This window comes from Heptranchias perlo, chromosome 6 (genome assembly GCF_035084215.1).
Source record: "Heptranchias perlo isolate sHepPer1 chromosome 6, sHepPer1.hap1, whole genome shotgun sequence".
NCBI classification, from domain to species: Eukaryota; Metazoa; Chordata; class Chondrichthyes; order Hexanchiformes; family Hexanchidae; genus Heptranchias; species Heptranchias perlo.
In genome coordinates, this window is record NC_090330.1 from 59,500,351 (window position 1) to 59,517,078 (window position 16,728).

General features: G+C 40.5%; 1 protein-coding gene across 1 annotated transcript in view; it reads right to left on the minus strand.

Annotated features, from left to right (window-relative positions):
- The window catches only part of mtmr2 (myotubularin related protein 2), an 85,783-nt gene that overhangs the window by 45,019 nt on the left and 24,036 nt on the right, over window positions 1–16,728 (minus strand). The window contains exons 3-4 of the mRNA XM_067986377.1: window positions 14,706–14,800; window positions 6,905–7,015 (exon numbers count right to left, since the gene is read on the minus strand). Of these exons, the coding sequence (XP_067842478.1) occupies window positions 6,905–7,015; window positions 14,706–14,800 (206 nt within the window). The remainder of the gene's footprint in view (window positions 1–6,904; window positions 7,016–14,705; window positions 14,801–16,728) is intronic.

Consider the following 16,728-nt stretch of genomic DNA (forward strand, 5'->3'; position numbering starts at 1 on the left):
GAGCAACTCATTCCAAGTAATACTACTATTGAATCGACTGGAAATATAGAATCATAGGTTACAGCACGGAAGGAGGCCATTCGGCCCATCGAATTCCCACCGGCTCTATGCATGAGCAATCCAGCTAGTCCCACTGCCCCGCCCTATCCCTGTAGCACTGCACATTTTTTTGTTTCAAGTACTTATCCAGTTCCCTTTTGAAGGCCATGATTGAATCTGCCTCCACCACTCCCTCGGGCAGTGCATTCCAGATTCTAACCACTTGCTATGTAAAAAAGTTTTTCGTCATATCACCGTTGGTTCTTTTGCTAATCACCTTAAATCTATGCCCTCTGGTTCTTGACCCTTCCACCAATGGGAAGAGTTTCTCTCTATCCACTCTGACTAGACCCTTCATGATTTTAAACACCTCTATCAAATCCAGCTTCTCCAGTCTATCCACGTAATTTGAGTCCCTCATCCCTGGAATCATTCCAGTAAATCTCCTCTGCACCCTCTTTATAGTCAGAGAATACCTCAGGGTGGCTTCTCACTCATTTATCCCTGCTTCAGGAAACACATCTCTTTTCTTTGGACCTCCAAGATAATGGAGCCAAGAACAGGAGAGCCACCAAGTCAGAAATTACAAGTGTAAACTTGCATCCTGCTAATGAGTGAGTGTGTTGAACCACAATGTAATTTTCAAAATTTTGCATTAGTTGATACCCTACAAAAAAATGGTGGATAAGTTAATAATTGAAATCAAAGCTGCATGACCCTACCAAAATCTAAATTTTTGTTGCAAGTAATACTAATTGGCTACACCAAAAATTACAATTTAATATCAGTTTATCAACTATTAAAATGGATAGTTTGCTAAATTTAAAGTTTGACGTATTATTCATGGATTAGCCAAAGCAGAGACTACATTTTAAAATTATAATTAGTTTCTTGTAAAAACTGTCACCCATTCTAAATTGCTGCTGTACCTGTTAACAAAGACTAGGGGAAAATTACAATTTTAGGGGAAAAGGTGACATTGAAAACCATTTTATCGCTTTCAGTTTTGTAAGATACTACTTTAGTGGTAGTTACAGTTAAAAAAAAAAATAGGAACTTAAATGTAGAGCTCTTTACTCCTGGAGTACAGCACGTAATTTGTTGAATATTGTGGAAAACTTCAACTTGCAAGCAACATAAGGATGACTTTTGTAGGAGAACTGCCTTAAATGTGTCCTCAAAATGGAATCAGTAGTCATACTGAATGATGGGAAAGAAAAAGCCAAAGCTAATTAAACCATGAAGGCTTGTACAAACAAAACATTCCTTATCAGTGTCAGAAAACAAGCCATTAAGACCACAGGCCCCACATACGGCTTGTGGTCTTAATGGCTTTTCCAGACGTGGGCACTATCCCTTTTCTAGCAAAGACAGCAAACGAACAATCTGGCATATCTGGGTTCTGGTGCTTCATTGATATGGAGGACATTGGGCTACCAATAAGGCCACGTAAAGTGATTGACACCAGAAGACTGAACTCTTCTAACACATGCGTCACACAGATTGGTCAATAGATGTGAGGAGTTTTCTTTGGTAATTAACGATACACAAGGTGGTGCTTTTGACACTAAAACTCAGCCTTCAGTCCTGTCCCTAATTCTTAATTTAATTCTAGTTCTTTTAGTAGTCACTGTAGTCGTCTTTGTTAGTAGGAGGTGTAGGAGCTCTTTGTCTGGTAAATATTGTAGGATGTCTCTGTAAATTAGAAAAGACATTTCCGACATAAAGGTTAGAGAAGCTAAGATTAATTGGCTATACCAGTGAGATACAGCTAAATATAAGTGTGTCACTTAGACGTATAAGTTTCCCTGAGATCAAGGGAGGTGATATTTAAGCTAGGTAGTCCAGAGGATCCAGATAGCACCTCTACAGATGAAGGTTCATTACTCTGAAGTCTCAGAAAGTTAACATCATCCTTCCAGAGGAAAGCGAGGCAACTTGTTCATTTTCGCCAGTTCATAAGCACAAGGTTGTATGATTCGGCAAACATTGCCAACTACAAGAATATAGACTTTAATCTATTCAATAGACTGGTTTTTCAATACTGTTAACCTGTCAACTATTTAGGGAGTCTAATCCTAAATTAATCTCACCAATTTATATCAACCTCAAATACCGACCTCAACTGTAAATTTATTATCAGCAACCAGTTAATGCTGAATTGCCATGACATAGCTGGACTGCCTTTGTAAACCCCTTATTTATTTTGTCACTTAACCCTATCTACTAATGTATTCTTGTCCCAAAGTGACTGCACTTTTCTGATGTGGACATTTTGTCAGCAGGAACAGTGCACAGCAGTCTGTTCCTGCCTCAACTTCCAATTCTGGGTCATTTGCATATTCCTAGTGTTCATTCCACCTACTGCTGTAAATTCGTAGAGGGGTGATGGGATATCTGGTGCTCCTGTAGCAACTTGAAGGACTGCAACAGCCATTTAAAAGGGAAGAATGCTGTTCCCTGAAAAAATTCTATCCAGCCTTTCTGCACAATTGAAGGACCAATAGCAGTGAAGATATCCTGCTTCACAGATGCAGCAATTGCTTCAGAAAGTGGATGAAAAGTAGGTTGCGCTATACAGTATTCCAGGCACCCTCCCCATAGAAGAGTGGTGCAGTGTTCTGGGAAGAGGTGGCATAAAGAATCAGTGTTATCTCCAAAAAGGAAAGGAAACAGGAGCAGATATGAGAAGAGTTTGCCAACCTGAAGAAATCTGCCAAGGCTACTCATCAGTACCTTATACAGTGTGGATGGACAAAGTAAGCATGCCATAGAGTGTTTCCTTGCAACCTGTTGCACATTGATTGCTACCCATGGAAAGCATTCACAGAATCTTGCAGCTTTTTGATTGTTTAACATGCAAGGCCATATGACAATTCCTAACCAACACCAGCTTGCCTTTATATAGCACCTTTAATGTAATAAAACATCCCATGGCCCTTCATGGAATCATATCCAACAGCATTGTTGGAGGACCATCGTTACAAGGACTCCAGTGGTTCAAGCAGATAGTCCACCATGACTGTCTTAGGGCAATTTGGGATGGGCAATAAATGCAGCCTTGTCAGTGTTGTCCACATGTCAAAAACAAATTTTTAAAAATATCCTTTCCAGCTGCAACTTACAACTGGAATTAATCACACTTAGACCTTTATGTGGACACACAAAAAATTATTCCAATCAAACCTAACTGCATGACACATTATCATTTAGTCACACAAACACTGAGATGCAGGATGGGTGCTTACGTCACTATGTATTCCTGATATTTCCATAATTTCAAGACCACTTTTTTTGCATGTAGGACAAAAGACTGCCCATAACAAAAGAGAGCAGACACACAGAGCAAAGATTCCTAAGAATATCAAGCCATTAAGTGCATCTGAAGAGGTCACGCTCAAAAAAGTTGGGGCTGAGGAAACAGTTGGAGGCCGTCCTCAAGTTCAATGCTAGTACCTTTATTTCTTCTCCCCTACACACTCATCATCACACAGGTAGACACTCAAATACACCACAATGGCACGCATTATATTAACACACAAGTACTATTTGAAGGGATGTCATGTAACAGGTATTCTAACGTATACTCATTTGTTTCCATAGGCATTCTCAAGAAGTGCCACAGGTCTAGAATCGCAACATCGCTCATTCCACTTGTTCTAAGAACCAGCACAGATATATCCACTCAAGGGAATTTATGAAGTGAGAATGAAGAAGGAGCACTGGGTGAATCATTGAAGGGGCAAATAGTAAGGGGGTCGAAGCAGGAACCTGCTAGCGAGAGGGTAAGTTTAAGTCCTTCCTCAACTACACAGCCAATGGATTCAACCTGCGAATAATAGAGCACCACCTTATGGAGTAATTTGAGGCTGTCCAAAGCATCTTCCAAGGTGTGGCAACAACTGTGGAGTGATCTGCCAGCCTCATCTGTGCAGATCACAGATCTGGCCAATCAGCACTGCAGTTCCCACTGAATTCATGGCAATTTCATTGACAACTGCTGTAGGGCTCTGATGAAATAGCTTATAAAGCACAGTGAGAGTATCTGTCATGAATGCTAACATTGTTACTTTAGAAGCACTAGATTCAAGCATACAATAAGCTCTCTTGTCTGGCTTCAACATGTTGGGGGAGGTTCTGCTTGTCGCTGTCCATTGATCAGTGTACTTGCTAACGAAGTGCTCAGCAGCTGGGAGAAGACTTGAGTAAGAACAAGGCTGTTGCTTCTCAGGGTGACCCCTTAGTCAATCCATTTAATGCTTCACCTCAAATGAAAATACATGTACTAGAAAGTGGGCAACTCCAGCCAGCTGCAACAGCAAGGACCATGTAGGATCATCTTATGGACCAACACAAGGAGGTACAAGACCACCTTAATCACAAGTGGCTTCCACTGAGGCCCAGCATCCAATACCTCACTTACTTCTTCCACTGGGGAAGCACTTGAAAGGAGTAATAAGATAGGTTCTAGAAAACACACCATCACTAAGAAAAAGCACCAGGTTAAGAAACACTGAATGCATGCATGCATGCACACATACAATTCTAACAGGGAAATAAATTGACTGCACTTCATTTCAACTTTGTCCATAAAGATTCTTTCTGATGAGCAGAATAAGGCAACAGCACATCAAAGGATGGGCATCCAAGGTGGATCAGGTAGTGTAGAGGACAATAGTGGTGGTGTATTGGGTTGCTGCATAGGGTACATGTGGACAGAAAGCTAGTCAAATGGGCATCTCAAGCACCTAGCTTAAGGTCTTTTTTATTATAGCCTGGCATATTCTTGTTCCAGATTGCAAAACTCTTTCAACAGCAACATCTTCACCATCATTGTCCAGACCTGGTCTTCTCCCCCATGGTTAGGTCTCTTTGGTTGCAGAAGAAAACAATATTTTTTGAGGTCCTGATGGGACTGTACTGCAAGCTGTCCAAATTTGTCCAGGCATTTGAATCACTGCTTCAAGATGCCAACACCACATTCCACTATCACCCTCATAGCTGCATCAGCCTTGTTGATCTGTCTTTTGCTTCTGTCATTTGAAAAGGCTGAAGAGAATGGCTTTAGTCTCCAAGGAGCCATCCTTGCTAGCTGCCTTTGCCTTCAAAGAAGCATGGTGCAGATGACTGTCTTAGAACAAAAGCATTGTGACTGCTGCAATGGAGGCAGCCATCGTATTGTACAATGCAGTGTTCCTAATCACTGAGCATGGGCACACAGATACAGTGGAAGCCCGGTACATTCACAAAGGCCATGGCATATGTCCAGAGTGCCATCATTGCCTCCTTGGATTTTGAAATCCAGCAGTGCGATGAAATCGGGCAGTCATGTCATGCTGCTGTTGTTGTTATTCACTGCAGAAGGAGCTTTAAGTGCTGTCCCTAATGAACATCAGTCACTTGTTTGCTACATTCCTGGCAGATAATTCAAAGATACCACTAATGATCCCTATGCTAAACTGGAAGCAGGTGGAGGTAGAAAAGTTGAGGGAAGAAGTGACTCTGATTGCCACTAGTAGTGTCATATCTATGATGGAGGCTGTCTGCAGGTGTTGTTGCAGCAGATGGCATAGCTCTGCAACTGCCTCCGCACTGACTGTGGAGGCAGCTGCTCTCAAGTCATTCCCATGTAATGTGCCACATCCTGCAGAAAACTCAATGGTATAATTGCAGGTGAGGGCAGTCCTGCTCCAATGACTTCTTTCATCATCTACTATTTCAGTGTGATTGGAGCAGTTTAATTTTAAATTGATTTGCCAAGCAGCGTTGGACTCTGTAGCTAGCAGTTACATGCTCATCAACTCTGAGCTAAAGAGAAATTTTGTATTTTGGGAGCCATTTTACACATACCCTTTTTGCTGAATTTTCTAAATTATTGTTTCTAGTTTAATTTCCAGTGATTTGAGACAATGATTCAACCCCCCCCCCCCCCCCCCCCACCACCACCACCCCCACAAGAGAAAAACCTCCATAGCCTTTTAACAGCTTCTTTCTGCGCACAGCTTGCCTTTACTAGGCACTAAAGGCATCAAGAGGTATGGGGAGAGCGCGGGAATATGGTATTGAGATAGAGGATCAGCCATGATCACAATGAATGGTGGAGCAGGCTTGAAGGGTCGAATGGCCTACTCATGCTCTTACTTTCTATGTTTCTATGTTTAATGCTCATTGTAATAGGGTGGAACTGCCATCCAAAGATTGGGAAAATCATTCATTACAGATAATGGCCATGTGTGCATGCAGGATACATGCTTAATGAAGCTCTTGCACATTTTGTGCAACAATATATTTCAATGTAAAGGCCAGCCAGGGTTGGGGCGTGAGGGGCGGAGGTGGGGAGGGGGAAGGAGATTTTAGAATATCCAATACCCCAGGTCCCTGTACACACAAATGACCATAACAGGAACTTTTCCACTGGTCAGATATTCTGCCCCATGGGGACAAATTTGATATTAAATAATCCATAAGGTTATCCATGAGATTAATAAAATCTGCATTCCAAGAAATTGTTTTAAGAATGTACAGTCTATGTTAAAGGCGCTATATAAATGCAAGTTGTTGTTGCTTGCAATGTTGCCAATGATTTCACAAAGCAGCAACATTTCTCAGAAACAGCATTGTGAAGCAACATCTTGGGTAGGAACCATGCACCAATGCACTCACTGGTGAGGCACAAAATAAAAGATATGAAACAATGCATGTTATGCAATAGTGATTTAAGCAAAAGCGGGCCCCAGGAACTTTAAATTAACCTACCTAATATTTATTATTGCATAATACCTACAGAATAGTAATGAGTTAAAACAGATAATGTAATAACCAAAAAAAAGTAAACTCACCCAACACTGTCAACACATGTACTAACCTTACAAAAGATTTCAAGTCCGTAAGAGTTCTCCCCTCGGCTGGATGCCCCACCAATCTTTTCAACACGGCTGATCACACCCAGAGGTACATCAAGCACAAAAGGTGGATCCTATATAAATGATAACAGATATTAGGAGTACTTGAACAAAGCCACTTCAACTTTAATAAAAGGGTGAATATTAAAAACAGTAATGAAGGGGAAAAATTTAGATAAATTATTGGTGTTTTGTGCATGATAATTCAGCAAGGGTATGAAACCACCACAATATTCTTTTATCTTGGGGGACATGCAAATTACTCAAGAATTTAAATAAGACACCAAAATGTAGAGTTGTTGTGCCACTCTGAAAAGCATATTTCAGAGGTTATTCATAATACTGCAATTAGAATGGTTTAGAGGATGCATTTTCTCAAAAACTGAATACCTAACTAAAAAGCAGAGAGCTGGATAGGACTGGACCAGATCTGAGAACTGCAACACAATTTTCTACAGTACATTATTCTTCATTTTCAGTTTTTGACTTATTCTAAACATTTTCCTGGAATTTTAAAATTGTTCCAATTTTTTTGATTTTACTTCTGAAAAATCTAGCAAATGCTCTAAAGACTTAAAAAAAATTAGTCTATTTTATTAATATAGCAGACACAGAGGCAGGAAAGGAGGAAGTCAAATTTACCAGAGAGCACTGATGGGCTGAGCGGCAATGTTGGCTGAGATGCACCTCAATCATCACTCTTTCAGGCAGAAGCAGCACGAGTTTGATTCTCAGCAGGAGTAGCTGACAATTTTAGGGTAATTAAAAAAACATTTGAGTTAAGTAACAGGGGAAGATTAATTGCTGCTGGGCAGAGGAGGAAAAATTGCTGCAGGAAGCAGTAGATCTGCTCCATTTTAGATGCACACGCGGTGGTCTTTTTAGATGAAGTGCAGCAGTCGAGGGGCACCCTCTTTGGCATCCATGAGCACACTCTTCTTAGAAGCAATATTCAGGTTCATTTTACAGTAAATGAGCATCAGGGTAATGCATTCTCCAACATCCAGACAGATGAGGAAAAAGGTTAACAAAGCCTGCTAAGGCTAGCCAGCATTGCATTATATCAAGTGGATGGGCAAAGCATGCAGCTCACCAACAGTTTTCTCTCAAGCTGTTACACACTGACAGAAGCTGAATGTCAAGCACTGAGAAAACAATTGTTTCAAAGTTTCACATGTATACCTATACTGCAGTAAAGCATACTTTATTATTGCTACTTCATACTGCAACTGTTTATGCTTGACTATTTGGAATGATGATCCTGTGACAAAAATTGTTCTATTTCAGCTTGGTGGCTGTCCCTTTAAACCAGTCACAGTATGCAATAGTTTAAAAGCCAGCTACAGCTAGATCTTGTACCAAGCCTAACTTGATATAAAAGTTTCAAGATTCATCCCTTGCTTAAGGGGGAAACAAGCTACTTTCAAATAATGTGTGAAGCCCAATTATTTGAGTGTGTTTGACAAGTTATTAAAATCCAGGATGTCCCAGTAAGTGTTTTCAGGGATATTTAAGGAGGTGTGCTGTTCAAATCTTTCAGTTAGTTTTTTCTTGTATTTCTTACCATAGTGGGAGCGCTCCCACAATGGTAAGAATACAACAAAAAATGCTATATATAAAAGTATTCTACAAAAGAACAGCTGTAATCTATTACTTTCCTTTCAAGAAATTCGATAGAAAGATTTCTACTGTAAATATACTTAACTGTTATTCATCAATAAGATTTAACATTGTGACGCTTTATCTTTAATCAAAGATGGGAGAAAGATCTCATGGAGGCATAGGATTATTCCAATAGCTAAAAATATTTAATAGATTGTTCTGCCCATTACCCTGGAGCATATTACCAAAATCTTGCCTAGACATTAAGGATAGCTAGTGTAGATGCTCTTGAGGGCTTAGGAAATTGGGACTCAGGTTGAGAGTGATGTAAAATACGGAGGCCATAAAATCTGGAGCAAGGATTAAAAAACTGTAACAGACCCCACAAAGGAAGCTTATCACAGAAATACCCTGCATGATGCATGCTCATTTTAATTTTTACACACAAGCTGGGATGCAGGGTGGCCATTTGGTTCTCCTTGTCTGTAAATTTCTAATATCTCAATACTACTACTATGCTTACAGGACAAAGAATCACATAACAGGAGGAAGCAGATCAAAACCAGTGAAGGTCTCCTTTAGCTCTAGATTCCTCAGTCAGTATAAACAGGCCATATTGGATATAGGGCTGCACAGAACTTGCAGGAAGTGGGCCATAGCAAAGCTGGAGAACGCTCTGAAGCTGAGGTCTGGTACCATCCTTCTCTAGATATTCTCTCCCCTTACTCACTCAAGCATATTAAAGGAAATTATCGAAACACATACTATTAGCAATGTAAGCTCTGTTTCAGGGATGCTTTTCAGCCAACATTCTAACATATGTTCTTGTTTCTACAGGTGTCCCCTGAAGAACAAGCCATAGGCCCAGCAGCACCTATGAAGCCAGCACCATTCCCTCCATTGTAGCAAGCATCTGTAGCAATGGTCCACTATGATGAATTTAATGTGTCAGTTTGTGGTAGGTATGCCAGGTGAAGCACAGTGTACAAATAAGCTGAAGCAGGTAGTGGAGGTAGACTAAAAACAGTAACAGGAACCTGCTGGCCAGATCACATTCTTCCTTAGCTGCAGAGCCTTCAGATATATTTCATTGGTGCTGCCTTTAAAAGGATGCTTTCTTATCACCAACATCTTCCACAGTTATCAGAGGATGTGCCAAGCACCATGCAAGGTCTGAGACGAGTATAAAGGAGTCCACTAGCTCCATCTGTGAAGTCCACCAGTGTAACATAACTCAAGATCATCTGCAATAGAGCCCTAGTAACAGAGGTCCCAACTGCAGTCACCATATCTGTCATGAATATTCAAACTGCTGCTATAGAGTGCTTGGGTTAAAATGTCCAAGAGGCAGTCTTGTCCAGATTCAAAAGGCGGATGAATCAGACGGAAAGCGCCATTATGCAGGACTTCACTCCCCACATTGCTGCCACAGATCTGCTACACAGATCAGTGGGCACGGTAAGGAAGTGCCTGGTAGCAGAGGCATTGCTAGAAAAGAGACAGATAAGGCTGCTGCCTCTCAGGGTTATGCCACATCTAGCTCCTGCAATCAACCAACTCAAATAACAGTAGATGTGTCAGAAAGCAAGCAGGACCAGGCAGTTACTGCAGCATTGGACATAGCTGAGCCTTGATCCAGGTCACCTCAATCTGAAGAGGCTCCCATTGACAGCCAGCAGCCAGCGACCTCACTTTTTTTTTTATTCGTTCATGGGATGCGAGTGTCGCTGGCGAGGCCGGCATTTATTGCCCATCCCTAATTGCCCTTGAGAAGGTGGTGGTGAGCCACCTTCTTGAACCACTGCAGTCCGTGTGGTGAAGGTTCTCCCACAGTGCTGTTAGGAAGGGAGTTCCAGGATTTTGACCCAGCGACGATGAAAGAACGGCAATATATTTCCAAGTTGGGATGGTGTGTGACTTGGAGGGGAACGTGCAGGTGGTGTTGTTCCCATGTGCCTGCTGCTCTTGTCCTTCCAGGTGGTAGAGGTTGTGGGTTTGGGAGATGCTGTCGAAGAAGCCTTGGCGAGTTGCTGCAGTGCATCCTGTGGATGGTACACTCTGCAGCCACTGTGCGCCGGTGGTGAAGGGAGTGAATGTTTAGGGTTGTGGATGGGGTGCCAATCAAGCTGGCTGCTGTGTCCTGGATGGTGTTGAGCTTCTAGAGTGTTGTTGGAGCTGCATTCATCCAGGCAAGTGGAGAGTATTCCATCACACTCCTGACTTGTGCCTTGTAGATGGTGGAAAGGCTTTGGGGAGTCAGGAGGCGAGTCACTCGCCACAGAATACCCAGTCTCTGACCTGCTCTTGTAGCCACAGTATTTATATGGCTGGTCCAGTTAAGTTTCTGGTCAATGGTAACCCCCAGGATATTGATGGTGGGGGATTCGGCGATGGTAATGCCGTTGAATGTCAAGGGGAGGTGGTTAGACTCTCTCTTGTTGGAGATGGTCATTGCCTGGCACTTGTCTGGCGCAAATGTTACTTGCCACTTATCAGCCCATGCCTGGATGTTGTCCAGGTCTTGCTGCATGCGGGCTCGGACTGCTTCATTATTTGAGGGGTTGCGAATGGAACTGAACACTGTGCAATCATCAGCAAACATCCCCATTTCTGACCTTATGATGGAGGGAAGGTCATTGATGAAGCAGCTGAAGATGGTTGGGCCTAGGACACTGCCCTGAGGAACTCCTGCAGCAATGTCCTGGGGCTGAGATGATTAGCCTCCAATAACCACTACCATCTTCCTTTGTGCCAGGTATGACTCCAGCCACCGGAGAGTTTTCCCCCAATTCCTGGATTATTGGATAGGTAATCCTTAAGTTTACTCCTGATAATAGACACCATTATTTTATCCAGTACGCAAGATTACTTGGGCTGTAGATACCTGCATTAGCTTTGCCATCTTTGGAAAATGGGTACCACGTTAGCCTGTTTCCAATAAACTGGGACCTCTCCTGTTTTCTACTCCATCAACTTGGTGATCAGTGCCTCACAAATCATCTCCCTCATCTCTCTTAGCACTCTGGAATAAATATCATTTAACCCTTGAGATTTATTTGCTTTGAGCCCTTTATACCTGCCTAGACTTCCATCTCATTTATATTGGCGTTGTTGATCCTACTCGGGTTATGGCAATTTGGGGAGCACAGCACAAATTTAAAGATAAACTAAGTGGGGTTAAGAGAAGAGAACTCGCATCTAGACAGGGTTTTTGCAATTAATTAGGACGGCATCATAATATGGAACGTCGGAGCATGAGTATCCTAACAGTATCAAATTTGCGATCAGCGCCATTGAGGACCAGGACTGAAATATCTGATTTCAGGAAGGCAAACTTCAATGGAAAGACATGAACTAGGAGAAATTTAATTGGGTGCATTACTCTGAGATAACATGGTTGAGAAAAAATAGAAAACTTCTAAAGTAACATTAAATATATGCATAAGAACCAAGTGGTCCACAAAATGGATATGTAGAGCTCTTAAAACAAAAATAACAAAATAATCTATACAAAAGATTAAGGGAGGAGAACTTTGGAGGGAGTATAGACAAATGCCTATACTCAGGATAATGGGACCCAACAACTGTTGATAACTGCTTTGAACTGCTTTTGCAGACTAAAAAAAACTATTGGAGTGCAAAGGGAATATTGAAGATGAACACAGCAAAGAATGTTAAGCATAATGAAACATTTTCAATGCCATAACAGTAAAGATTAGTTAGGGAAGAAGTTGGAATTTTAAAGGATGAAAGTAGTGGAGTAATTGAAGATGAAAGGGAAATAGAATTAATGTTTATTTTCTAGAAGTATTCATCAGAAAAGAAAACAATTTGTTATCCAATTACCATAATGCAATGAATATCCTATTTTGAAAGGATCATGTCAGATTCAGGGGATTGAGTAACGAATCCCTGGGCCAAATGGCATATATCATAGGGTACTGAAGATGACTCGAGATTAGAATCACAGAAGTTTACAACATGGAAACAGGCCCTTCGGCCCAACATGTCCATGTCGCCCAGTTTATACCACTAAGCTAGTCCCAATTGCCTGCACTTGGCCCATATCCCTCTATACCCATCTTACCCATGTAACTGTCCAAATGCTTTTTAAAAGACAAAATTGTACCCGCCTCTACTACTGCCTCTGGCAGCTCGTTCCAGACACTCACCACCCTTTGAGTGAAAAAGTTGCCCCTCTGGACCCTTTTGTATCTCTCCCCTCTCACCTTAAATCTATGCCCCCTCGTTATAGACTCCCCTACCTTTGGGAAAAGATTTTGACTATCGACCTTATCTATACCCCTCATTATTTTATAGACTTCTATAAGATCACCCCTAAACCTCCTACTCTCCAGGGAAAAAAGTCTCAGTCTATCCAACCTCTCCCTTAATGCTGGCCATGAATGAATCCTTGGACGTTGGAGTGAGTACACAGGATCGGAAGCAAGCATACATAGTACCCATGTTTATAAAGAGGGACAAATCTGACCCAGGCATCTATGGGCCGAATAGCCTATCAACAGCAAACAAAATAACTGAAACCATTTTAAGGAGTAGCCTGGAGGAGTACCTAAATAACAGTAGCTTAATAAGAAACATCCTACATGGATTTGGAATGGGAATGTTCTACTTAACAAAACTTCTTGATTTCTTTGAGAAAGTTACAAATAAAGTAAATAGTGGAGCTCCCCAAGATGATTTATTTGCATTTCCAAAAAGCTTTTGATAAGATCCTACATGAGAGATTACCGATAAAGCTAAAAATAATGGGAAAGCAGGGTAGAATGTGGGACTGGATAAGAAGTTCTGTTCAAAAAGAGCAAGCAAGTTACAAATCTGCAAAAGAAACAAGCTGGCTATACATTGCAGCCAGTGTGTTGAGAGAGCAAGCTAACTGATCCACTCTCTTGCATTTAGTTTTGCAATGTGCACTTGGTCTCCCTGTAAGCCAGCTGCACCGTGAGGGGCCCAACATTCTGCACATGCGGAGGATGGCCATGACACTTTGCCTGGAGCAATGACGTCATAATGTCAGTACAGAGATAATGGAAAACTTTGTGTACAATAACATAACAAAAACCCACTGCTATTTACTTGCCTCAGTTAAGACTGGCAGCTACCAGGTTAACTCAGTGAAAGATGGGTCATCCTCACTGTGGGTCTAAGAAAATCCAGCAGGTTTACATTGATGTGGTTGCTGGATTCAATAAATCTGCTCTACAGGAATCAGCAGCCAAACAACAATATAAAAGCAGCTGTAGTGTCAAACTCGGAATACTGCAGGGGTCAGTGCTTAGACCCATTCTTTATTTGCATATCAATTATAAACTTGTTAAATTTGCAGATGATACTAAAATAGGGAGAGCAATAGAATGGAGGATGTAGTTAATGAGTTAGAGATGTTTTTATATCTGTTAGGCAACTGGGCAGAAACTTAGCAAACTAAATTTAATACTGACAAATGTAAAATATTGCATTTTGGGGAAAAATGAACAAATGTGTACATTGAAATGAATAAAATTTGGAAAGGGATTCTGAGAAGGTGACCTGGGAGCAATAGCAAATTTGTCACTTTCAATGCCGAGACAGTGCAGAGAAGCAATTAAATAAAGCAAACAGAATGTTGTAAAACATAGCCAGAACAGAGTATAAATCTACAGAAGTTGTGCTATGGTTTTTTTTAAAGCACTGGTCAGACCACAGAGAGTACCATGTACAATTTTGGTTACTGGGCTTCAAAATGGACATGCATGCACTAGGAGAAGGGCACCTAGTTTATGCTCTACAATCTAGGAATAAGGTTAAAAGGGGTGGGGGAGTTTCTTTTGTTATTTGTATTTCATCTCTCTTTCTTGATGAATATTTTATATGTATTGTATTGTACTTGTCTTCATTTCTGTGCCTAATGAATTCTTTTACCACTTTTATCCATCGACTTTCATTATGCAACGAAGGGTCCACTCAATTTCTGCTATATAACAGAAGTTCCAATTTAAGAAAGAGTCATATTTCATCATCTAAGTTTTATTTTCTAATGTTGAATTTCTACACCCAGTTTTTACCTTTCTAAAAAGTGTGAAACTTCCCAAGTTAAAAAAACCTGGAAATAAAGACAACCATTCCCAACTTTGTGCAAATCAATTTGTTTTAACATATTACCCGCTCCAAGCTTTTGAAATACAGTCTGTAGTTTGTAACAGTCAGCGTTCCCCTTACAGTGCCAGTGAAAGGGCAAATATAAGTAACATCCTTGGCTGTGAAGACAAAATAAGTAGGATGATTGTTGTTAATAAATTGCATGCAAATTTAACTACATTGAAAATCAACAGATTACATTTCACTATGCACAATACACTACGAAGAATTATCACAAACTATTCACAATAAAATAACCTTTAAGGTATGATCATTGAAATCTAAAATTTGCCATTGGCCAGTGAAGTAAAGCTACATAAGAAATTATTCCAACACCATGCTGGCAAATTTCCAATTACAATCACAAACCACATTACATCATCACATATGGATAATATTATACATGACATTGCTTCAAACCGGGAGTTCCAATCATATGCACAGTTTTCTATGATCAAATGATCTAACTACATAACAAGACTACAATCAGCAGCTCTAAATTGTGTACTGCAATTATTTCAGTGGCATTGAGCCATTGGCTTGAATGTAAAGGTCAGTTACAGCTCTTTCTCCAGTTAAATATGTGAAAAGAGAGAAAACTATCTATTGCCAATTTGAAGAAAATCTTTGGGAAATTCCCACTCAACCCCTAAAGACTCTTACCCATAGCATATCATCTGATGTACTGAACTAATCAATCCACCCTTCCTCCCCAAAATGTTCAATATCTTTAGGAACATAGGACTGCACAGGACCAGAAAAGATCATTTCCAACCATCGGACTAGTCTCAAAGGTCAGACTTCCCCGCCAAGGCCAGGATGTCCCCGGTGGTACAGTGCCCAAAAGTGTACACAACACTCAAGATAGGGGTGGATCAGAGCTCAATACAAAATTATCTCAAGCTATACATCCCAAAATCCAGTTTTCTTTTTTACTGAAACCATCAAGATTCCTCGCTTAGGTCATTTCCTATTTATTGTGTACTCCCACAGTTTGTTTCAACTTTCCCCAACTTCAAGACTTTGGACTTCTCTACATTTAACATCTCCCCATGACCCCTCCGCAACTGACCAGCTTCTTCCTACTGTTTACAACCCATCGAAATTTGGTGTCATCTGCAAACTTAGAGAGCTTAGTTAACTTCCCTTCCTTAAATTAATTTATATCTAACCAACGGTCCCACAACCAATTCCTGTGGTCCATGCTAAACACATCTTTCCTTACTCCCTTAACAACGGTGACTCAAGCAGTTATGCATTTCAAAAACATCCTTTCTATTTTGTGTCTTTCCACCTTATAAAGTAAATTTCTAAAGTACTATGTCAAATACTTTGCAAATATCTAAATATGTGAAATCTTAGTTCCCCTTTAGTAGATCAGTCAAGCAAAATCAACCACCCATAAAGCTATGTTGACTACTTAGACTGTGTTTCTTCTGATGCCCCTATTCTCTCTCTCAGGATGTTTTCTATTTTATCCACAACTAATGTCAAGCTCATAGGTCAACATATCCCAGAATTATGCTTCTGCTCCATATAAAGTGGCACCACATTCTCCTCTCGGTCCCTTTCCACAACTCCTTGGCAATTTCCTTAAAATATCAAATGTCAACATGTTTTTGTCACAGATTCTACAACAAGAGAACACAGTCTCAAACATATATGAGTGTTTAGATTTAACTACTTCATGCAGGGATGGTGAATGTATGGTATTGACTGCTTGTATCAGCAAGTACAAGAGAGTTGGATAAGTACCTGGCAAAAAATTGATAGAGGGATATGAGAGGTATTGTAGGATATGATATCTCTGGATAGATGGACTGCAATGGTCTTTTCTGGTACTGTAGGTTTCAATGTAGTCTTTAATCGGACATTATATGAGAGAGAGCTAAAAACAGTGTAATTATGAAAGTGTTAATTAAAAATTTAAATACTAGAAACATTATGTATACTTTTTGAAAAGTATTTTAATTTGAAAAACAGTTCCATTGAAAGTTTTAAACTAACACAAAAACCATATCAAGAAATAAATAAACTACTTTGTTAT